The 23794-nt window shown below is 52.0% G+C and overlaps 1 protein-coding gene across 3 annotated transcripts in view; it reads right to left on the minus strand.

Moving 5' to 3' along the window:
• Nucleotides 1–608: 608 nt before the first annotated feature.
• The window catches only part of Tenm4 (teneurin transmembrane protein 4), a 567737-nt gene continuing 544551 nt past the window's right edge, over nt 609–23794 (minus strand). For all 3 annotated transcript variants that reach the window (XM_048361201.1, XM_048361200.1, XM_048361199.1), the window contains 6 exons: nt 23066–23238; nt 18230–18465; nt 13955–14251; nt 11045–12659; nt 5876–6018; nt 609–2525 (listed from right to left, as the gene is read on the minus strand). In XM_048361201.1, the coding sequence (XP_048217158.1) occupies nt 1767–2525; nt 5876–6018; nt 11045–12659; nt 13955–14251; nt 18230–18465; nt 23066–23238 (3223 nt within the window). In that variant the 3' untranslated portion in view covers nt 609–1766. The remainder of the gene's footprint in view (nt 2526–5875; nt 6019–11044; nt 12660–13954; nt 14252–18229; nt 18466–23065; nt 23239–23794) is intronic.

The raw sequence follows: 23794 nt of genomic DNA on the forward strand, positions 1-23794 counted from the left end.
TCACGTGCTGAAGACTCTGTGAGTAAGGCTATAAAGGTGCCATGAGCTTATCAGTCCAACAAGCTTTCCACGGGGAGCAGCTCAGACTCGGCATTCGTTTTCCACACGGAATGTGAAGGGAACCCACAAAAGTGCCGTTTTCTAAGAAGCCCAGCTCAGACGGAAGCATTCTGGCTCCCCCCCCCCCCCGCCCCCGGGGTCTCCCAGCGCCTCCTGTGAGTGGTAATGGCGGTGGTGTCTAGGCAGATGAGTTAGGCATGGGACCCTTGGATAGGGAGCTCCCGGGTCTTCCTTCCCTGACCCGCGGGCTGCTGCCTCCTCCGGGCAGTCCGCCGGCGGGAGCCGCGCCTGCTCTGGAGAAGCCTCCACGCTCCTCTGGAAGACACAGGCCCAGGGCTAGCCAGGCTGTTCAGGGCTTCAGGCTTTGCTCCGGATCCTGGCAGGGTTGTGCGACGCGGACAGGCCACGTCGGATTAGCTCTTGGCTCCTTACCTTTCACATGAAACTTTGGCTAGGCTTCTCCAGACAGGGAGGCGTTTCCCGGACGCCAGGCTGCTGCTTCCCAGCTCCGGGCGGAGCCGGTTCGGGGGAAGCAGAGGAGCCTCCGAAGCCAGCGAGAAGGATGCTCGGCCCGCCCCTCTCTGACTCATCTCTTTGGCTAACGTTTTTTTTTTCCCCTTTTGTATCTTTCCGGGATCAAAGGCCGCCGAGCGCCTCTCTCTACGCTTTTCTTTGTTAGTGTTGGCAGCTGAGCAGTGGAGGAAGACATCCAGAGTCACGGGGATAGGACTCGCACCCGTCCCTTCCCTGGTACATGGCGCCCCGTGGAGGGCTTGCTATGTATGCAGTGCTGGTTCTCACATCTGGCTTTGGGAGAGAGGAGGAGGTAAGGGGCGTTACGGAAGATCAACCGATCACAGACATCCTGGGTGCTTTCCCCTCTTGGAGAGGATGGGGCTCGTTGCTCCAGGATGTTACGTCACCAGACCGGGGAGAGGACCTGGGAGACACTTCTCTAGATCCCAGCGTGGGGATGGCACTGACGACGACACGAGATTTGCAAAAGGGGAAGGGGCTTCGTTTAGCATCAAAATATAAAGCTCGGACAGGAGCTTAGGGCAGCTTGGAAAGGCGCTGAATGACATCATGGAAATTTCCAGAGCACGATGATGCCATCTGTGGTCCTTTAGAGGCACAAGAACACAGCGAGTGAAAAACCCACCGTGCGTCTGCGGGAGCCTAGCCAAAGGCCTTGAGGCCCCGCCCGGCCCGTCAGCTCTCTCTACCCCCCCTCCTGCCCCACCCGCTCTAAGAAGAAAGGGTTACACATGAGACGAACCATCACAGACACGCGTGTCTCCCATCACTCGGGGGACCTAGGGACAGAGGGGGACGCACCCCAGAAGGGGTGTGCCCCAAAGAAGAGACACATAGCCCAAACAACAGGGAAAATTCCTCAGGGAAAAGGGGAACAAGACAAAGTTTCCATTGTGATCACACTACAGGGGGAAAAAGAAATACCTTCTGTTTCCTTTGCAGGGGAAAAAAAAAATGTGCGAAGGCCAAATTTGTGTTTTCTTTTCTTTAAAAAAAAAAAAAAAGATGTTGCACGACTCATCGATGCAACCGGCATCTTTTTTTGTTTGCTTTCTGCATTTGTTTATAAAAAGGACTTTTTTTTTTTTTTTTAAAGTACAACACAGTCAGGTACGCGGCCACAAAAGCGTAGCTGTCTTTGGCAAGAAGTCCAGGCCTCGGCCTGCCTGTCACCTCCGGCCCATCTCGCTCTGTCTCATGAAGTGGATGTTGTTGGCGCTGTCGGACAGTTCCGGGTACTGCTCCACAGAGATCACGAAGAAGCCGTCGTAGCCTTGCACCCTCCCTGTGTTCAGCACCTGCTGCTTCTCCCCCTCTGTCCAGGCCCTCAGGCCTTCTTCCCCTTCCCGAAGTCTCTGCTGTTCCCGGGCCCACGCCTGGCTGACGGCTCTCTGCCGGGCCAGCTCCAGCACCCGGGCCTTCTCCTCATCCAGCGTGGTCCCGTAGCGGGTGTTCAGACACAGCGCCCTGTACTGCAGCTGGATGTCCGTGTAGCGTCTAGTCCTGCCATTGAGCATGGTGTTGATCTGGGACACGGTGACGTTGACCCCGTTCTCCAGGGTTCGCCGCCCCCCGCTGAGGCCCAGGATGGCCAGATCGCTTTCGGAAGACCCCGGCTTCACAAAGTAGTGGGTGTCCATCCCGTCGATGGTAAAGTGCAGGTTCTCTAGGTAGTGGGCGTTGTTCAAGATGGCAGCGATCCTCCGCCCATCCTCGTTGGCCACGCTGATGATGTCTGTGGTCACGCGACCGTCCTTCAAGGCGAACTTGACCCCTTTGCCGAAGATGGAGCCTCTGAAGGCAAACTTCTTTGTTTCCGGGGTCTGCTGGCAGCTGGCGATCGTGGAGCCGTAAAGCTGGTCAAAGCGTTCTAAAGTGACGAAGGCTTTGAGCTGCTTCTGCACCTCACACTGGACTCCGAGGATAGACTGATGGGAGAGAACAAGGCGGGGGGGGGGGGGGGAGAGACGGTCAGACAAGCTCTGGAGTCAGCCTGCATACCTACGTCAGCTCTGCCCATCGCGACGAGACAGCAGCGCCTATCTCTGCAACGGACCATGAGGAGCCCAGCCGCCCCCCATTCACTCATCCACTGCTCCTCCTCACCCCCTTTTATTCAGAAACTGTTTAAGTTGTCTCTGCTCTGGGCCAGGACCTACCTTCCTTCCTTCCTTCCTTCCTTCCTTCCTTCCTTCCTTCCTTCCTTCCTTCCTTCCTTCCTTATTGTCAAAGTGAAGTACAGAGGGGTTACAGTTTCCTATGTAAGGCAAGGAGTACATTCCTTATCCCACTTGTCACCTCCTCCCTCATTTTTCCCCCTGGCCAGGACCTTTCAAGAGCACTGGAGGAAAAAAAAATAAAAAAGAAAGCGAATCATTTCTCATCTTTGTCCTTAAAGAACTCATCATTTCACGGGAGGGGGGAACAGCTGTAACGGCAAGATTGTGATTAGAGGTGACGGCTGGTGAGGATGAAGAGGGATGCGCAGTGGCATGTCTTGATCTCGCAGGTGAGCGAGTGCCATTCATCGGGTCCGATCCCCACACTAGCTTGCTTTCTACGGAAGCTCTGTTCTTCCGCTTTTGCTTCTAAGGAGACTCAGGGCAGACGAAGCCATCACTGGCTCGCGGTCCTATGACTAACAGCAAGTGCACGTTCCAAGCCACGGCTGTCTGGTTCTAACTCTGTTCCTGGGACTGCCATAGTGGAGAGGCAAACAAAGCACAGAAGGATTCCAGCCTGAAGGTGGAAGGGCAAGGGAGAAGGTCAGGGTCGAGGACTTGAAGGGCGAGGGGGCTGATGGTAGAGAGGATTGGCAGGAAATGCGAAACGCGAGGCAAGTGGGGATTTCTGTCAGTTCTCCTGTGGCTTTCTGGCTCTGCAGGAGGCTAACACCGGACTGGCTTTCAGGGAAGGCCACCGCCCCCTAGTTGCTTCCTTGGTGCTCTTGGGGTGTCCCTGTACTTGGCTGCTGGTGGGCGCTGCTGGCTTGGCATACCGGCCAAGGCTCGGGGAGCTCAGGGAAGCCATGTTCAGAAGGGCTCCGGGTGATCTCAGCAACTCCAGGAAATGGCCTGAGAAACCGGCCCATCAGCCTCCCACTGAAATGAAGTCCTCTGTATAATTAATAGGACCCTGTCTGTGAACAATTATTTCCTAGCATTTCATGGATGCTGGAGTGCTCAACAACAAAGATCTCCAATGCTTGCCAAGGGCAGAAATCAATAATTCATCGACAGGGGAGGTTGGCAAACAGGCAGGCAGAGATAGGGATGAAGGAGTCCCCGGTGGTGCGAGAGTTGTGTTCCTGGGGACGGCTGAGGCTAGGACACTGCACAGGGCAGGGCCTGGGGTGGAGGGCACTAGAGAGGGTGGCAGGAAGCAGACGGGCACTGGGGCCTTAGTTGAAGTGGCAGAAGGCTTGCCCCGCACGTGTGAGGCTCTGAGTTGAAACCCTAGTGATGAAAACACACACACACACACACACACACACACACACACACACACACACACACACACACACACACACCTACCTAGCGCATGCCTGAAATCCTAGCTACTCAGCAAGCCGAGACCTACAGGATCATGGTTTGAAGCCCATTCAGGCAGAAAAGTCCATTTCCAAAATAACGCCACAAAGCCAGTTGGAGGCATGGCTCAAATGGGAGAGGACCATCTGAGGAAGCAAGCAAGATCCCCAGGCATCAGGCCTTGAGTTCAAATTCTAATACTGAGGGGGGGGAGAAAAAGAAGAAAGAAGCGAGGAAGCGAGAGCAAAAGAGAGAAGGGGAGAAAGATGAGTTCTGTAGCCAGGTAGACAGATGCACGACCTTTTTTTTTTTTTTTTGTCACTTCCTTGGCTAAGTTTCTCTCTGAACCCTGGTTTGCTCGTCTGTGAAATGGGAGGTTTTACATCTTTCACCCATTTAGCCATCCAACAAGTTTCCTGAGTGCCTATAACTTGCTGGCTTAAATATAGAGCACTTAATGAGATCCTGAACTTTCAACCCGCTGGGCTCAGCGTTCAGTGGAGTGGTAGGAAAGAAAGCAGGAATTACAACCCGGTGTAGGCGAATGCCCTGCAAGAGGAAGGCTCCGAGTGACCTTCGAACACCCAGGTTCCGACTCACATGCTTGAGTCTAGGGAAAGAAGACAGGCAAGCTGAGGCCTAAAGGGTCGAATCCGGAGTAAGAACGACGGCTATGACTTTCCAATTACCAGCAGTTTGCCACACGGTTAAACATGCTTTCCTCCACCGTCGGTCTCCCCTAGACTAGGATCCCAGAAGGCCCGGTCTCCCCCTGATTCACCCCTACATCCACCATGATCATGGCAGCACCAAGCACAGAGTCCTTTTCTGGTCTACAACTGATGCATGAAAGTAGGGTCAGGAGAGGAGAAATGAAACGAGTACATGAAATGAAGGGCTGGGAGGACAAGACTTTATTTTTAAAGGATCTTTCCGCCTATATAATTCTGTCTTTGAGTCATAAAAGCAAGACGAGAGAAAGTGACTTAGAGGGATAAAAAATAAGCACCTCTAGCCAACCCTGTACTCAGCAAGATGACTCAGAGCAGAGCAACCTGGTGGAATCCCAGCGCTGGCCCTTCCTTGTTGTGCGTGGTTGCAAACCCCCTGGCGCCACACCAAAGGAGGCAGCGACCCCCCGGGGTTGTGCCGAGCTCAGTTATGTGGGGTAGTAGCTCGCATGAGGTCAGGTGCATTAAGTGCTCAGGAAACGTCCCACTCGTATTCGGAACACGCCTTCTTTCTCGGCCCCTTCGTGCGTGCGTGCGTGCGCGCGGCGTGCACACTCGTGGGAATGTGCGCACATGCACGCTGGTACTGGGGATTGAACTCGGGTCCGGGGCCGGTGTCCCTTAGCTTTTTCACTCACGGCGGCTGTTCTACCACTGGAGCCCACCTTCCCCTCTCGCTTTGTTGGAGATGAGCCTTACAGACGCCTCTGCCTACACTGGCTTCCCGCTGCAACCCTCAGACCTCAGCCTCCTGAGATGATGGACAGGAGCCACTGGTACCTGGCTTCTCTCTACCCTAGCGTGGCAAAGGCTTATGAGTTTCATGGCACTCTGAACGCGACAAAGCTTTCTGCAGCTTCTCAGCGTCCGAGTGCTGCTCTCCCTGAGTCTCGAGGGCCCGCCTGCAGGAGCTCTGCTAGACGTGTTGCCCAACACTCTGTGGTGGTCTCGGTGGAGGTGCCTCTGTCTTCACCCCTGCGGCGTGGGAAAGGCTTGCAGTGGGCCTAGGAGACTTACCTTGCTGTTGTCCCACTCCTGTGTCTTCATCTGTGTGTGCACTAGCTCGTAGGATGGCTCCATAGCATCTGTGTCTGGTTTGGGATAGCCAGGGATCACATTGTGCAGCTGGAATCCGAAGGTGAGTAGCCAGCTGTTGACATCTGTGGGTGAAGAAGCAGAAACACGGACTTGCAAAGAGAAAACTCACCGAGGAAACCAACTTCCCTTCCTTTCCCCATCCTCTCTTCAGCCACTGGAGCCCTGGGGTGGGACCAGGGCCTCTACCGAGATCAGGAGCTTCTCTCTACGCCTGCTTTTGATTTCCTCTCTCTGCCTCCCTTTCCAGCTCCTACAGTGGGCTTGAAGATCTAGCTCCACAGGCATGGGCTAGCTGCTGCTATCACGTTCCTTAGAGTTCCGAGTATAGGGACGGAGTGTTAGCATAAGCGTTTTCTTCACTGAGGACTTTAAGCGGGAAGAAACGGGGTGCGGCCGGTCACTTGCTTCCGGGTGACTTTTATGTGCTGCGTGGGTTTTGTGTCATGTAGTCTCCCACTCAAGACACTGAATGGGGAATGAGATGTGGACATGAATAACTTTTGCCACAGGGTAGAGGATCAGAGGAGGGCAGGCAATTTTTCCCCTGACAAGCTGACCAGCCCACGTGAAGATAGCATGGGAGCTGGACACCGAACACGGAGTACATTTTGCCGGGCACCCGTGGAGATGGAGGTGGCATTTCATGCACATATGGCTGCCCAAGGCGAGGCCCAAGAGGAAGGGGTACTGCGGGAAGGGGTCTGTTAAGCCATTGCCGGCTCAGAAATGTTGAGAAAGAACCGGAAAGGACATGGGGTCATGGTTTCCCCACTCCGCCAGCTGCTAGGCGAGGGCTCGGTGCAACTGATGTACCGATACGCCTCTGCGTGGGGCGGTTTTTTAGTTGCGTTCCTTCACTTTTGGGGGGTTACTTATATCTTCTTGGGGAAGTAGACTGGGCAGTGGATCATGTGACTAGACATGTTCTCACCCTTCCCCTGCTGATTAAGCCATCCTTCGTCACGTGCCCCAAGCCTGACCAACTGGAACGTTCCTCAGGGCCCTGGAAGTCACTCTGGGGAGAAGATGTTCTGCCTTCCTGCCATCACTGGATGTACCCTGTAGCTCTGGAGCGAGGGTGGATACAACCCACACGGAGGCTAAAGGGAAGGCTGTGTGAGAGTCAATACTTCCTCGGTTTCCTATTAGTGATGGAAAATCTTTACCAATCTGTTAAAAAATCTGGACTGCATATAAGGTATTTCCCTTTCCTGTTCGGTTTGGTATGCGTCCTGGAACTCGAATTCAGGGCCTGGGTGTGAGTGAGTTCTTTGGCTCAAGGCCAGCACTCCACCACTTGAGCCACAGCTCCACTTCTAGCTTTTGGTGGATAATTGGAGAGATGAGTCTCAAGGACTTTCCTGCCTGGGGTGGCTTCGAACTTTGATCCTTAGGTCCTCAGATCATAGTAGCTAGATTTATAGGTACGAACCACAAGTTCCCGGAGACATTCTTTTTTTTGTATATCACAGATCTTCCAATCACGGGATAGGACTCACTATGTAGTAAAATATTTTGTGGGTCATGAACTAGCATTTTTTTAAACCAGGTTGTTATTGACTAGAGTAGAAAATAAGAGCATGCCACACTTAAGGCCTGCCTGGCAAAGTTTTTGTTTGGGTGTTAACTGAGTTGTAACACGTCCCTCTGACGGTGGGGCTCCCAAAGTCATGGTGAAACGGGGACCGTGTGCTCCGTGAAGGCAGGCAGGTAGCCTGACTCCCGTCTCCCTCTCTACCACGGGTCTGGCATAGAGTATCTAAAGTGATCCCAACGCTCGGTGATTTAACAGGCTGGGAAACGAGACACAAGCTGAAAGGGCTGGGTGGTGAGCTGCTTTGTGCAAACTGGATTTTGGAGACCCGTCTCTCGTCATGGGGAGCACTGTGGGGTCAAGGAGCCCCGATGTGTGAGCCTGAGCAGACTCGTCCACCATTTGGAGCTTTAAGCATGACTCGTCTACGGAATGGAGACGATCATGGCAATCTCCCAGGACTGTCACCGAGTTTGAAGCAGACCATCTCTGCACGCGCTGGGCACGGAGCAGTTAGTCATCCCAGGGCTGTTCTGCAAGGAGACCCTACGCAAAGAAGGAGGGGGCAGGGAGTAATAATATTTTGGCAAGCTGCCGCCCTTTTGTAAAACGGAAAAGTACATCTCCTCTTGCACGTTCTTTCCCAGCCCCAGCAACCTGCCAACACGTCTCACAGAAGCTCACTGGAGGGTGAGGCCAGGGGCCTGCTTCGTGCAGACCGACGCGATGGAGATGTCATCTCGCCCTGTCAGGATGCTCTAGACCTAGCAGCCAACCCGAGCTCGGCGAATGCCGGGGAACACCATCGGCACGGCCACGCGCATCCCCAGGCCCCGGTGGGATGTTCCCATCACACCCGCGTGTGCAGGTGTGCACTTTGTTCTCGTGTCTTGCCCATGCTTGGGTCTCTTGCTCTCAACACAGTGCTTGGGATTCTTCCCCGAGAAGGGAACGCACGTGCCGACTACCCTGGCAGACACAGGCTGCGGACGTTGACTTTGGGGATCAGGAAGTCATTTCCACTCGGGGCGCTTAACTGAGCGATGCAGGAGATCCCTCCCCCTCTCCTTTATGTAACGGGCTCGTCTCGCTTCCTGCGAGGCCTTTCTCCCTGTGGCTGGAGACGCCCATTCAGAAGCGGGCCTCGGAGGCGGGCTGTTGCATGCACCCTCCCCGGAGTTCCCTGGGGAGAGCGATCGCTCTTCCTCCGCCCTGCACGCCTGGCCCCTCCTGCTCCGCGGCTCGCGTCTGCCTGACCTCTCAGCCTAGGGATTCCTGGAGATGGGGGGGTTGTCTGTCTGTCTATCTCTCGTGTCTCAGACAAAATGATGGCTGCACAAAGGAGGCGTTTGTGGGATGAAAGAAACTGCCAAGAGGATCGTGCCACACGGGGGAAAAAAGAAAGACGTGGAGACGAGCGGGTTTGCACCGTGGATTGCTGATACTTTTGTCCCCCCCCCCCCAGATTCTCATGCAACGTGCAGACCGCACCCCCACTCTGGCCCGGGGGAGGGGGGGTCTCCTGTGGCTACCTCGGAAGTGGGGCTCTGCGGGGAGAAGTGTGGCTGTCGAGGGCCCCCCCCCGCCTTTGGGACCCACGGGGGGGGGGGCTTTCCGCTCACATTGGTTTCACAGCAGTGAAAAATAAAACCCGCTGTTGGAAGCGCGGGGTGAAGGAGCGGAGCCCGCGCGAGCTGTGGATGTATCTCACGCCACCGGCGCGCCTCGGGTAGGTAGGACGAGGGGGGCGTTTTGTTCTTTCTCCTTTTCGCTCCTTTCGTGCTCGAGCCCGCTCTTTGCTCTGGGTACGCCCGCGGTCGGGTTGTGCTTTTTGTGCGGGCCAGCCTGGACCGCGAGCCCCGACTTCTGTTTCCCAAGTAGTTGGGATGGCAGGTGCGCGCGGCCTGTTGCGAAGATGTCTCAGCGATGTGTTTAGTCCCGGATGGCTCAGTGCCACAATCCTCTAAATTCCCACCTGCTGAGCCGCTCCGATCATAGCTGTGTACCCCTAGCGCCCAGCTTGATATTGTCTTAACCACCCATTTCCTCTCCCTTTACTGACGTCTCTCCACTACTTGACTGTGTCTGTTTTAGTTTAAAAGAAAAAATAACTTCTTTGTGTGCTCACCTGGGGCCTGGAACTCAAGGCCCAGGCCCGGGTGCTGTGCCTGAGCATTTTTTTTTTTTTGCTCACGGCTAGTCTTCTACCATTTGAGCCACCACTCCAACTCCTGGCTTTTTGGTGGTTAGTTAGAGATAAGAGTATATCAGGTTTGTCCACCTGGGCTAGTTTCAAACCTCGATTCCCAGATCTTAGCCTCTTGAATAGCTAACAGGCATGAGGCACTAGTGCCCAGCAAGTTATTATTATTTTTTTTGCTTTTTGTATGTGTACCGTGTGAGCTGGTACTGGGATTTGAACTCAGGGCCTGACACTCTCACTTGGCTTTTCTGCTCAAGGCTGGCACTCCTCACTTAAGCCATGCTTCTTTTTCTGTATTTCTGTTGGCCAGCTAGATAGAAAAGTCTCTCAGTTTTGTCTGCCCAGAATGGGTTTGAACTACCGTCTTCAAATCTCAGTCTCCTCAGTAGCTAGGATTGCAGGTGTGAGCCACCGGCCACTGACCTTTATTTTTTAAACTTTTAATTTTTTTGTGATTTCTCTATGGGTATGACGTGCATATTCATCCAATCAGAGACAGAGTAAGTATTCTAACTTCAATGTACAGGCCAAGAAACTGGAACTTAAGAGCCCTGTGTATTTTTGCAACCTGTCATAGTTTAAAAATGGTGTATTTTCCCCTCTCATTTCTGTCTCCAAAGTCGGGAATTTCCATCCCATCATCGCAAACTGAAAAGGGATTATTCTTTCGTGATGCCTTCACCCAAATTATTGGGAGTTCATAACCAGCTTAATTTCTACGTCAAAAACTTTCCGAGTTCTTCCTAAGGAGTTTATCCAGTGAGATATTAGGATTTCATGGTGAGAAGAAAAGGCTTTCATGATCAAATAAGTTTGAGAAATAATGGGTAAGGGTATTAAACAGATCTTTCTACCACGGGACTCCTTAGAGCTTTTCACAAGCTGACATGGACTATAAGAAACTGAGAATGATAGTGGCCCTATAAAATTCATCGGATGGGGCTGGGAATGTGGCCTAGTGGCAAGAGTGCTTGCCTAGTACACATGAAGCCCTGGGTTTGATTCCCCAGCACCACATAGATAGAAAACGGCCAGAAGCGGCGCTGTGGCTCAAGTGGCAGAGTGCTAGCCTTGAGCGGGAAGAAGCCAGGGACAGTGCTCAGGCCCTGAGTCCAAGGCCCGGGACTGGCAAAAAAAAAAAAAAAAATTCATCGGATGTTAGAACTATTATTTTCAAAATGTTCTCTGAACTAGCGCTGCTTCAAACGTACTTTGGAAAGTGATGCTGGCGGGCGCAGTCTGTGCTCCCCGCTGCCCCACCCTAGGCTCCTCCCGGGATGTCTAAGCCACGTCAGGTAACCAGGCAGGGCAACAGCGGGGCCCCCACCCCCGGGAGAGCCCAGACCCTCACCTGTCATGAAGCACTTGATGTCCTGAGAATTGCTGATGGGGTTATTGTTTTTAAACATGTAGAGGTTGAAAGGCATGAGGTTGCTGCTGCTCAGGTGCTTCCACAGCTCGTGGTCGGGGCTGGTCCAGCGCCCCGCCAGCACGTCGTAATCCCGCCGGCCCATGTGGACGAGCTTGGTGAACGGATCGTAGAGACCACCGTGGTAGCCAATGATGATCTGGAAGTTGGGGTTGGTGTCCATGTAGATCTCCCCAAAAGCCGTATACAGGATCTGCTTGATCATCAAGCCCGTCCCGCTGAAGACGGCAAGAGGGGTCCCGACATTGTCACACGCGATGTAGAACTCATCCCCGCTGCTCAGCTCCATGGCAAAGAGGTGGCCCTGCAGGTCGTAGTAGAGGGACGTGATCTCGGAGCTGGAGTGGTTGTACAGGTGGGTGACCTTGGTGGGATTGGTCAAGTCTGCGTAGAAGAACTGCAGGTGATGGCTGTGGCTGCTCTTGCTGGACACCCGCCGGCCCAGGCCGTCGTAGCGGTACCTGACGCTCCACCCGCTGGCCCGGTTGTAGGCCTTGACGAGCAGGCCCGCGGAGTTGTACTCGAAGACGTCCCCTCCCCGCTGTCGCAGGAAGCCGTCCTCGTCCATCTTGTACTGCACGTCGCCCAGCCTCGTGATGCGGTCGCGCAGATCGTAGCGTATGGGGGTGAGCCGGGCACTGTTCCCGGGGCTCAGCAGGTGCAGGTTCCCGTTGAGGTCATAGCTGTAGCGCCACAGCGGCCTGTCGTTGATGGACACGGCCTGCAGCTGGCCGTCGACGTCGTACTCGTAGGAGTAGCGGGTGGTGTTGGCGTAGGGCCCCACCTTCAGTTCCTTCTTCACCACGCGCCCCATGTTATCGTACTGGACGGTCATCCAGTACATGAGCGAGCGGAAAATCTCGTACTGCACCTCCTTCATCCTGCCGTAGGCGTCGAAGTGCTTGGTGTGGGTCATGACCGCTGTGGTAATGATCTGGTTGATATCGTAGTAGATGACCCCAAACTTCCCAAACTGTTCCGTCTTGCCCGAGACGTCGTCATAGCGGTAGAGGTCGATGGGCAGCGGGGTCTCGTTGATCACAGCCTGCATGCTGGTCACGCGGAAGCTGTTGTCGTAATTGTAATCAAAGCGGGCGTTGACCATGCCCTCCTCGGTGAAGCGGAAGATCTGCCGGTCGATCAGGGGCCCGATCTGGCGGTAGCGGATGGTGCAGGTGAAGCCCTCGTTCTGCAGGTTGATCGTCTTCAGCATGCCCGCCGTCTCGTCGTAGGTGAAGCTCACCTTGGTGGTGTCGTACAGAGTCTCCGCGAGCTTGGACAGCTTGCCGTACTTGTAAATCACCCTGCGGCCGGTGCCCAAGTAGAAGGTGTGCAGCAGGTGTCCGTCCTCGGTGAAGTCCTGGATCACGGAGGCGTTGCCCTCGGGGGGCTGGTAGATGTTCCTGTAGTAGCCCACCGAGCGAATGGTCTCCAGGGTTTGCCGAGCCACGTTGGGCATCGTCACGGATGCCAGGCGGCCGTTCTCGTCGAACTCGAACATGTACTGCTTCTGGCTGTGGAGGAGCAGCATCATGGACTGCGGGGAGAGGAAAGCCGAGAGGTGAGGCAAGAGCAGAGGGAGAAGGCCACGCGCCAAGAGCCAGAGCCGAAGGCCGAGGAAAATGGTGGCTGTCCTAAGTCACGCTCAGCCAGAGCCGTCCGACCCAGCATGCTATGAACACATGGCAGTTAGGCCGCCCGGGCTTGCGCTCGGCCTTTGGCCCTGCACGGCTGAGTCCCAGGGTACTCGCTGGCTTTCCCTTTGTGTGGTGTAGGGCTGGTCAAGTCTGCATGTCATGGGGCATGAGGGAGGTTAGGGTGTATTCGTCCCTACTGGTTTCCTTGCTCCAAACTCCTCATTCTACCACCTTTCTACTCCAGCAAGGGATTCCCTGCAACACAGTCTGACTTGACCTTTTGCCCGTTGGGTATCTTCAGGCCTCCCGGTGCCTACAGGGTGTCTGAGAAGGAAGGGCACTTAGGACTTGGCATAACTCTGTGGGATAACAGGTCGTGTGCTCTCCCCGCAGCAGCGCAGGCCCGGAGCACTGACCACACGACAGCAAGAAGCTAGGCCTTGGACACCTGGCCAGGAGCAGGAGTCCAAGTGGGGGTCTGAGTACCAGAAGTGGGGTATAACGTGCAGACTCGGGGCACTCAGCAGGTACAGGTTTAGATGTATTCGCACGTGAAAGCCACTGGTCCTTATTTTTCCTATTCAGGACTGAGGTCATCCCCCTAGAGCCCGGGGTGAAATGAATCCTGACCTAGCGCAGAAGCGATTTGCTAAAGCTAAGCTCAGCACGACATGCTTAGCACGGGGCACCTTCTACTTCAGACTCAAGCCACTGGCTTCCTCCCACCGGTTCTCCGTGATGGGATTGTGCCAGGGAGCAGGCACCTGCCTTGGACCGGAACCCTCAATTCTGCCCTGCAAGCCCAGAGCATTCGCTCGCAGCTCCGCTCTGCCAGGCGAGCCTTCCGGAGTTTCCCACTCTATCACCTCATCTGCCTCGCCAGATGCCTCCTGGGACTGCTTGGCCCTTGGTCACATGTTTCACCCTCCCTCCCTCCCTCCCTCCCTCCCTCCCTCCCTCCCTCCCTCCCTCCCTCCCTCCCTCCCTCCCTCCCTTCCTCTTTCTTTATTTTTGAGACAGAGTCTAGTTATATAGCGTAGACTGGTCTCAAACTCATGTTCACCCTGCCACAGTCTCCCAAGAGCCAGGGTTACATTTCCTTTTGGAAAGTGAGCGTCTCACGGCTCAGAGAAGTCAGCAGGCCAGGGGACTTGCATATGGCAACGCCGGCGGCGGAGGAGGGAGGGACACCTGCCTTCTCTAAGTATGTGTAGGTCCACGTCTTCCCATCAGCAAAGATCCTGGACGAGATGCGACCCTCCTGGTCGTATTCCATCCTCTCAGACATGATGCCCCTCTGGATGCCGGCGATCCGGCCCTTGCGGGAGTAGGTGACGTTGACACCGTTCAGCCTGCTGCTGGGCGACCAGAGGCTCGGCCTCCCCGCCTGGTCATACAGGATCCGAAGGGTGAACTTCCGGTGGTCATCGTAAATCTTCTCCGTGCGTGTGACCCGATCAAAATCCAGAGACAAGAGGTTTCGGTTGTGAACCTGGGGGAGAGGTAGAAAGAGAGTTAATGTCGACACGGGGAGCTTTCAGTTTATTGGAGAGAAGAGGCTCGCAGACTTTCTTTCCCAGGCTGGTTTCTCCTGAGTGTGAGCCACCAATGCCTGGCTCTGTGAGGTTTTATGGCCATAAAATGAGGATAATCATGTCAAAGGCATGGGGCAGAGGTAAGAACACAGAGAACCTGGATGGCGAGTACATAGTAGCTGTGATGAAAGCGATCACAGATTTTCTAAGGTCGTTTTTCCTAGCTGTAGTCCTGGGTATTGAACGCAGGGCCATGGCCCATCTACACCAGCGTGTAACCCGTGAGTCGTGTCCTCAATCCTTTTGTATGCTTTTGTTTTGAAGATAAGAGGCTCACAATTTTTGCTCAGGTTGGCCTTAAACGGGTGATACTACTGTCTCTGCATTTCAAATAGCTGTTGTTATAGATCTGGTCAGTGTACCCAAGTCTGGTATGATTTTTTTTTTCAAGGAAGACATCTGAAAAAAACAAAAAAAGCCAGATCCCTCTTGGCTCCATTCTTCCAACAAAGCCGCCAATAGGCCCAGCAAAGAAATGCCCGAGCCGGCTACTGTGTAACACACGCTATACCCTGATAAAAAACCAAGACCAGAAGTGGGGGTATTCGTTGCAAGACTTAGTGATGGGCTGAGGATGGACTCAACGCTTACCCCTTCAAGGAGCCAAGAGATATTCAGTGGTTCTCTGAGCAAGTTCTCTCTTTTGGGGGTTCTAGGCTTTCACCCTCCCTCCCCCCTACTTTTGCTTATAATCAAAACTTCTCCGTCATCTTAGCTGGCTACGAGGTCATCTCCTTCCCCTCTTCCACCTCCTTCTCCTCCGTCTCCTCCTCGTCTTCCTCCTGGAAGGCCTGGGAGGTCATGGATATCTCTGCTCAGGGTGTCTTCTCTAGCTGTGGGCACGCTGGGGACCAGTCCTCGCTCTAGAAGCTGTGGTGCTGTCCCCTGCTCAGGGGTCTCCTGGGAAGTTTCTACTTGAGCTATGAGGTCAGCATGTAATTCAGTTTGCTTTCAGAGTCAGAAATGCAGGCTCTACAGAGGCAGCAGCAAGTCACATTTTAATAAAGATATTTCTTTATCAATATGAGGCCGTTTCTGGATCTGACCCTGATGCTAACTAAGATGCCACTTTCCCTCTCGTGGCTGCCTGGTTTTGTGTGTCATTTGGGCACATTTTCTGTCTCTTCCACAAGTTCACTGGTTAAGTTTGGCAAAACGGAAGATCCAAGAGGAAAGCAGATCGTTAGGTCACAACAAATGCAAAATGGCATATGTGGTCTGAAGAGAGGAAAGGCGTGTATGGTGGTGATGGGGGGGGGGAGGTTGGGGTTAGTGAGGAAAGCCTAGAAATTAAAGCAGAGCTTCCAGCCTCAACTGTGTCTTTCTGTGTGACTTTGGCAAATGGTTCTGTCTCTACGCCTTAGTTTCTCCCTCTATGTGGAACTCCAGGCTCGTGGGGATTGGAGGATTGCAAATCAATTACCTAGTAGCATTAGGCACATAGAAGGCACCAGATAAATGGTTGCAGTGGCTCTCATTAAATGACAGCAAATGATCGTGGTCAGTGGTGGAGGAAGGAGACCTTTGTAGGTCTCCCCCGCTCTTCCCATACAAACTCCAAGGCTTTGAAAATAGAGATTTATAATGATGCTGTAGAGAGGACTTCAGCTGTGAATGGCCTGGTTATAATAAGGTTGCTTTCCCTGGGGTAATCAAACACAATCGCAGAAGCAAAAACAGTGTGGCAGACAATTCCTGTGAAAAATCCAAGGCACTGGAGGCTGAAGCTGGGTTCTTTGCAGAGAGGGCGGAATGACGACACCGGGACAGGGGCCTTTCAAAGCAGCTTTCGGAAGTCCCTCCCAGGGCCCTTCCCAGGACCGTGGAACCCACATAGCTGTCCCCATATCCTTTGGAGGGCCCTAGAGGAAGGGCGCTGTACCCTTGGGGCAAAATTAATAAAATTGAATTAAGCTGATCATGGGGGAACTACCGAATGTTTCCCGGGCTAGGCGGTGGCAACGATGAGATTATTTTACATCTTTCTTTATTAAAAAAAAAAAGTTCCCAGCTGTATAAAAAATGAGCTCCATTATGGGGACGCACACCCGGCTGACACTGGAGTTCCACGCGCCGCCGCTGTGGGTGGCCATTTATTTTGGGAGGAAGCGGAGATGTGGCCACCCGACTAGTGCATCATCCATCTCGGGCTGGGAGACGGCAATTAAAGCCTGGCGGACGCTTCGTCCAGCCCACAAGGCAGAGAGAAAGTCCTCAGTACCAATCGCTGCCCCTGACGGAAGCGCCTGGGGTCCACAGCGCCGGGCCGGGGGCTTTGCCTTTATCATCTTGTGTCTCTGGACGAAGCTGGGGCTCAGGGGAGTTGCTCCAGGCAACCTGAGCTGCCCTGGGGACTCCCATGGGTGTCAAGCCTCCCAGTGAGCACGCTGCCTCAGATGGGTGTCCGGGAATGTCTGAGAACTTGCATGGGCTCGGGAGCCATGGAGGCCATGGAGAACAAAGATGCCCAGGCCTCACGCAGGGACTCCCTGAAGGATGCTCCTCACTTTACACGTGGAGTGCCTGGCTGATGAGGGAGCAAGGAAGCCTGGTTTTCTGGGGTCTAGTGTTTGCTCCAGGATCAGTCATTTAACATTGTCGTGTCTGTTGTGGGCTTAGCTATGTGACTGCCACCCCCCGCCCCCGAACCTAACGGCACCCCCATGCGAATGGGAGTTTCGTGGATTTCCTTGGCAGAAGGGCAGGGAACGGAGCAAGTGTAGCTTAGGCTGAGGATGGGCCTGTGCTTTTCAGGATGCTGGGAACACGTCGATCGCTTCTAGGGTAATGAGAAGCTGAGGTATGCAAGGTGCTGGGGAAAAAGCCAGGTCTAGCTCCCCAACTTTCCCTCTGTTTGTCTGCTTGCTTTGTGAAGCTGGAGACAAGGCTAGTTGGCAGTGAGGCCTGCCTGGGGATGGGGCCACGTTACAGCAAAACCTGAGAGGGGAGCAGAGGAGGCCTGGTGCCAGCCATCCACACGAAAGGGGCCCCACAGCGCCAGAGCACGGGGCCAATCCCCCACATGACGACTGCAGTGAGGTGCCCTCCCCCCTCCTCTCCCGCCCTCCCTTCCTTCCCGCTTTCCTTCCCTCCTTGCTTGCTCGCCTCTCTCTTTCTTTCTTATTGACATAAGGTTTCATATGTGTATCCTAAGCTGGATTCAAACACAAGATTCCTTTTATCTCCACCTTCCGAGTGCTAGGATTATAGGCATGCGCTTCCATGACTGGCCACTTATATCATTTAGCAAGGATTACTCTATCTGGAAAGAGTAGAAGATGTGGCTTAGGTTCCAAACAGCGAAAATGAAATTTGAGACATACTCGCCATAGTAATAACAGTTATCACCACCAGCACAGTAAGAGTAATAACAACAAGCAGAGCTATTACTGATAACTTTTTTTTTCAGTGCTGGGATCAAACCTAGGCTTTTGGTATGCTAGGCATATACTTAACTTTATCTTCTGCTCTGATCACCAACTTATTACATGCCAGATTCTGTATGAGAAGCTTTATATATTACTTCTGAACCTTTAGCAACCTGTAAAATTGGTTTTATCTTCTGCATTTTATGGAGAATGCAACCGAGGCTCTATGATAACGACCCAGTCAAGTTTACTCAGGGAATAATATTAACTGAAAATTCAACTCAGACCTAATCCCAGGCAAGCCGTCTTTGTACAAGTTAAACTAGAAGGATATACAACAATTTCTCATTGCAAGGAGTTCCTCGGTTTAGCCCCTGCCTTTTACAGACAAGGAAACTGAGGTCCCAAGGAAGGTTTCCAGAATAGAACCCAGCCCTCCTTCCCACTCTTCCCCTGCCCCCCTGCCCCTGGCCTTCTGGATGCCACCCTCTCCAAGTTCCTGCTCACCCTTAGCCGTCGTCCGAAGACCGTGACCTGGCCTCGAGCCTGTTCTTTGCGCTGCCTCCACTCCACAAGGTTGAGGCCATTGTCGATGGGCAGCGTGACATTCCTCTTGCCCACGGTGGGGTTGACAGTGCCAGCCAGCAGGTGTGGCTCCGTTTGCAGTGCTACCTCCATACCATTGGCCAGCAGCAGCCGCAAGGAGCCGTCAGCTCCGATGTAGTAGCTGTTCCGGACTTGATCTGAGGGAGAGGACACAGGATGAGGTCATCTTGATGGGCATAGAGCTTTGCAGCTATTACCTAAAAGCTGACGATTGTATATTTTAAAAGAATACGTCTTGCTGGGTGCTAAGTGGTTCATGCCTGTAATCCTAGTGACACAGGAGGCTGAGATCTGAGGATCATGATTCAAAGAGAGCTGGGGTGGGAAAGTCCATGAGAGTCCATCTCTCTGTAGCCAGCCGAAAGCCTGTCGAGAGGCATAGCTCAAGTGGTAGAGCTCCAGTTGTAAAGAAGAAAGTTGAGTGTAAACGAGCCCTTCTTCCCCCAAATTTTTGTAGGTCAGTTATATTTCACTTACATTTTTTTCCTCTAACTAAATCGATACCTTCATTTTGGATTAATCAAAGACGTTTCCTAAAAGTACAATTAGTAGAGCAAAGTGTAAAACACTTAAGGCTCTTGATATAAGAATGTTTTTTATAACAAGGTGAAAAATAACTCTGGCCTAGTGGTAGAGTGCTCACCTCGTATTCATGAAGCCCTGGGTTCGATTCCTTAGCACCACATATATAGAGAAAGCCAGAAGTGGCGCTGTGGCTCAAGTGGTAGAGTGCTAGCCTTGAGCAAAAAGAAGCCAGGGACAGTGCTCAGGCCCTGAGTCCAAGCCCCAGGACTGGAAAAAAAAGAGAGGCTGAGATCTGAGGATCATGGCTTGAAGCCAGCCTGAGCAAGAATGTGTAAGAGTCTTATCTCGAATTAACCACCAGAAAACTGGAAGTGAAGTAGAGCTGTGGCTAAAGCGGTAGTGCACAAACCTTAAGCAAAAAAGCTCAGGGGCAGCACCCAGCCCCTGAGTTCAAGCCTCATAACTGACCAAAACATAAAACAAACAAACCCAAACTCTAAATGTTTAAGTTTCAGGATGTTCACATACATTTACACATTTTAAATCATTATCATAAACATGACAATAGCTAAAAATAGATCTGATTTGAAAATATAAGCCTATTAAATTTTTTTTTTTGGTGCCAGTACTAGGGTGTAATCAAGGCCTTGTGTTTTTTAAAATGTATTTATTTTTAATTTTTTTTTGTCAGTCATGGGGCTTGAACTCAGGGTCTGAGGGCCTGAGCTATCTAATTCAAGGCTAGCCCTCTACCACTTTGAGCCATAGTTCTTGAGTTCTGGAGTGGTTAATTGGAGATAAGAATCTCATAGGGCCTTTTCTGCCTGGGTTGGCTTTGGACCATGATACTCAGAGCTCAGCCTCCTGAGTAGCTAGGATTACAGGCATAAGCCCCCAAATCCTGGCCTTTTAAATTAAAAAAAAATCATTATTTTGAAGTAGTTGTACACAGGACTCGCCATTCAGCAAAGCAGTTTGTGAGTATGATGCATTTTGATCAATATCACCCCTTTTAACATTCTCGCCTATCCCTCCCAACACCCTTTCCCTCACTTTTCTTAATTTTGTAGGACGTACATTGAATTTTGGCCACATTCTCCTCCCTTCTCTTCATTAGTCTATTCCCCTCCCCTTGATTCCATCCCTCCCTTTTCAAGTACCCACGTCCTGGAATTTATTTGATTGATTTCAAAGGAATTGCACCTTTTGAGGGCCTCCTTCACTCTTGCTGGGCTTTTTTTTGTGTGTAAGGCTAGCACTCTGCCGCCTGAGCCATACCTCCACTTCCTGATTAACCCATTTAATTTGAGCTGAAAGCTAAAAGAAACTTCTGGAGAAACAAGTACATTTCAGCTGTGAAATGTACACGCCCCTCCCCGCAGAAGTCCAGTTCTGTCAGAACCAATGCCTCCCCCCCAATCTCATCAGTGGCAGGCAGCTGGGGGCTGGGTGGGGGTCATCCTTTTGTCAATGAACATATCCTCTAATGCCTCAGTGCCTACTGGGAGAGATACCACCGAGCAGAGATTAAGTGTGGACTTGGGGTTCGCTTCATCCCTGTTTTAACTGTGAGATGTGGGCCACATTCACAGCCCGGATTGCTTCAATGGACATTGAGATGATAACTGTGTCTTTGCCTCACGGGGATTCTCTGAGGAGAAAGTGAGGTGATGAATAGGAGGACTCAGAGCAAGTACCCGGCGGACCGCTGTTAGGCAATACTGGCTAGATTTGTGTGCCTGGTGCAGGGCACCTGTCTTTCCTGTTGTCTCTTCTCTATATTCAACAACAAGCTGTTGCATTTTCTGCTCATGGTCTTCAGTGCCTTTAGAGTCATGATCAAGTGATGGAGTTCTGGAGCCTACTTCTCTGGACTCATTTCTCCTTTTAGGTATGTGACCTGAGGCAAGTTGCTAAGCTTTTCAACGTTTCCCATTTGGGAAATGGAGATATTAAGAATAAGTGTCTCGTAGCTTTGTTGTAGGGATTAAATAGGACTGTGAATAGAAAATGCTAAAAATATATTTGGTAGCCAGGGCTGGGTGCAGTGGCCTATCATTCTTAGCAACAAGAGAGAGCACAACAGGAGGATCACGGTCCAGGCTGTACAGGCATTCAGCAAGGCCCGACCTCAGAAATAACCATTACCAAAAGGGACTGGAGGTATAGTCCAAATGGCAGAGGACCTGTCTAACAAGCACAAGGCCCCGAGTTCAGTCCCCACTATGTACTCTTAAACATGTACTTTGTAGCTTGTAAGTGTTCAAAACATGTTACCTATCATTGTTGCTATGACTGTCAGGTGCTCACAAAATAGTCACTGGATTAAACTAGATATCTTCCTGCCTCTATCTAATCAAGGATGCAGTTTTCATGGAAAGTTCTCACCGAGTCTTCCTTGCTTTCAAATTGGCTGCTCTCCTTCCCTCCCTCTTTCCCTCTCTTTCTCCCTCCCTCCCTCCCCTTCATCTTCCCACACTTTCTCCCTCATACACTGAAATCTAAAATTAAAAAAAATTAAATTCCTGAAATCTAAAATCTGCCTCAGTACCACTATGTATTATTTGCAGACAATCTGTATTACTGCCTTTGGAGAGCCAAAAAAAGGCTGCACCAATTTACCTTTTAAAGCTGCTCTTTGTTGAATACAACTCTGTCCATTCCTGTTGACTTGGGATGGACCGTAACCTGGAAAAGCCTGGCTCACCTGCTCCTGTTTCACTTGCATTGTGACCTCCCAAGGCTGCTACTCATGAGCAGCGACTTCTTATTACTTCCCATCACTCAGACTTAAGAGGAAACCTAAAGAGCTTTTCACAGACTCTACTGAGATGCCGCTGAGGCCGGACCTCTAAGCCTGGTGGACAGAATGACGAGCAGCCCGGTCCAGATAGCAAAGGGTGAAGCAGGGATCAGGTTTCCTAAGTTGCAGGTTGTGCTTTTCCTCTTCTTATCTCAATGCTTCTGGAATTAGAATGTGTCTTACAATCTGTGTATGCATTTTGAGCAATGTGCTCTTTTCCCCTTCTGCCTGAAAAATCTCTAAGATTACATTGGTGGTACATTTTCAAATTGAGGAATGTGGCACTTTTGAATTGAAAAAACTATCCAAATATTAAAAAAAAGGCAGCATTGACCTTTGAGAATACAGAAAGCAGTCTAGCAGTATGGAGTGGAATTCTGTTTTTGTTCTTTTTATTCCCCTCTCTTTTGGTGCGAGTATTAGGGTTTGAATTCAGGGCCGGGGTTCTGCCCCTTAGCTTTCTTACTCAAGGCTGGCATTCCACCACTTAACCTACAGCTCCACTTGTGGCTTTTTGCTAGTTAATTGGAGATAAGAGTCTCATGAACTTCTCTGCACAGGCTGGCTTCAAACTGGGATCCTTCGTTCTCAGCCTTCTGAGTAGCTAGTATTACAGGCGTGAGCCACCCGTGTCTAGCTAGAATTATTATTTTTTTTCTAGTAATAGGGCCTGAACTCAGGGCCTTGTGCTGTTGCTCTAACCTAAAGCTCCTTTTCCTACTTGGTGTCAAAGCCTACAGGAGGTAAGAGAATCACTGGACGGTGGGAAGAGGTCAGGCGGGTCTTAGTGATGGCTTCTTCCCTTTCATGCATATTAAATTCCATGAAGCTCAAGCTCTACCCTAGGTCACCATATCCCAGAGGACACGAGAGGCAGACAAGTCACAGTGAGATTTCATTACTGTGGTTTATAACCAGAACCTGTAGTAGGGATGAGTTGTTGGGTGCAGAGAAGGGTCTCTTTTGCTGTGGAGTCTGATAAGAGGCACAAATTTCATATGGGCTTAGAGAAGGGATTTTCTAGGACCAAATCCCTTTCATAATTAGGTGTAATTATTCTCATCCTTTGTCCTCGCCTGCACCAGGGTGAGCCCGAGTCTTTTAATCTGGGAGTCATTAGAAGAGCACAATGGTGAGGTCATCTGGAATTAGCAGCTAATGCATTCTCTCCCCCTTTGTTCTGATGATAATGGGATGGGCCAGTGAAATATTACACGGGAGCTTCGCAGAGCGTGTGGAAGGCTTTGGCTCACGCGTTTCGTAAATTAGGTGGCAGTCCAGGGAGAAGCTCGGTAATTCTTTCCTGCTCTTGGGCAGCCCCCGTAGCGGCTTGTTTCTAGAGCTGTACTACTCCAAAGGGGTCTTCCCACCTCTGTGTCTCAAGGCCCCAGGTCCCCAACCTGGCTTACCTTGCAGCAGGGTGTAGAAGGCACCGGAAGCAGACAGGTTGGTGGTGATGGTGACATCGTCCTTACTGGAGGTCTCTACCTGGACGTGCACGGAGCTGTCTGTGTCGCTTCGGAAACTGCTTACCTGGCCCGTGGGGAAGGTCACGTTTGTCAGGCGGCCAAAGCTGTCATACCTGGGAACCAAAGGATGGCACCGAGTCACAGAGATCTAACAGCGCTTTAGCTGGGATGTGGCGTGTGCCACCTCATACCATGATTTTGCAAACCCTGCTTCTCTTTGGGGTTGGATTGCCCTGACTCTCCTAGCTGCTGGCTCGGGGCTTGGCAAAGAGTTCTCTGGACCTGACCTCTACCTCCTGACGTCCAGCTACAGAGAAACGAGTTACCTCTCTGGATCTTCCTTGTCGAGTCCACACAGTGGAGAGGATAGCCCTGCCCTATTTTTTCCAGGAGACTGTGAGGAGTCTGGGGGAAATCCTTGCTTGATTCTAGAACGCTTCTCCTGAGTTGTCACCTGGATATACCACTCTGTCTCCAGACAGAGCGCCCTAGGCCAGGCCAGGTCTGTGGAATCAGAGCACCAGGCTGCAAATCAGGAGTCATACCCTGTGGATTCTGTCCCCTGCCTGTACTGGGATCTTCCAGGGGGTTGGGCTGGGTCTCAGGTCAGCCCTGCTCCAGCAGCATTGGGGCCAGCATAGAAAAAGATAGGAAAGAAGTAGCCACGCA

The sequence above is a fragment of the Perognathus longimembris genome, chromosome 13 (genome assembly GCF_023159225.1).
Source record: "Perognathus longimembris pacificus isolate PPM17 chromosome 13, ASM2315922v1, whole genome shotgun sequence".
Classification (NCBI taxonomy): domain Eukaryota; kingdom Metazoa; phylum Chordata; class Mammalia; order Rodentia; family Heteromyidae; genus Perognathus; species Perognathus longimembris.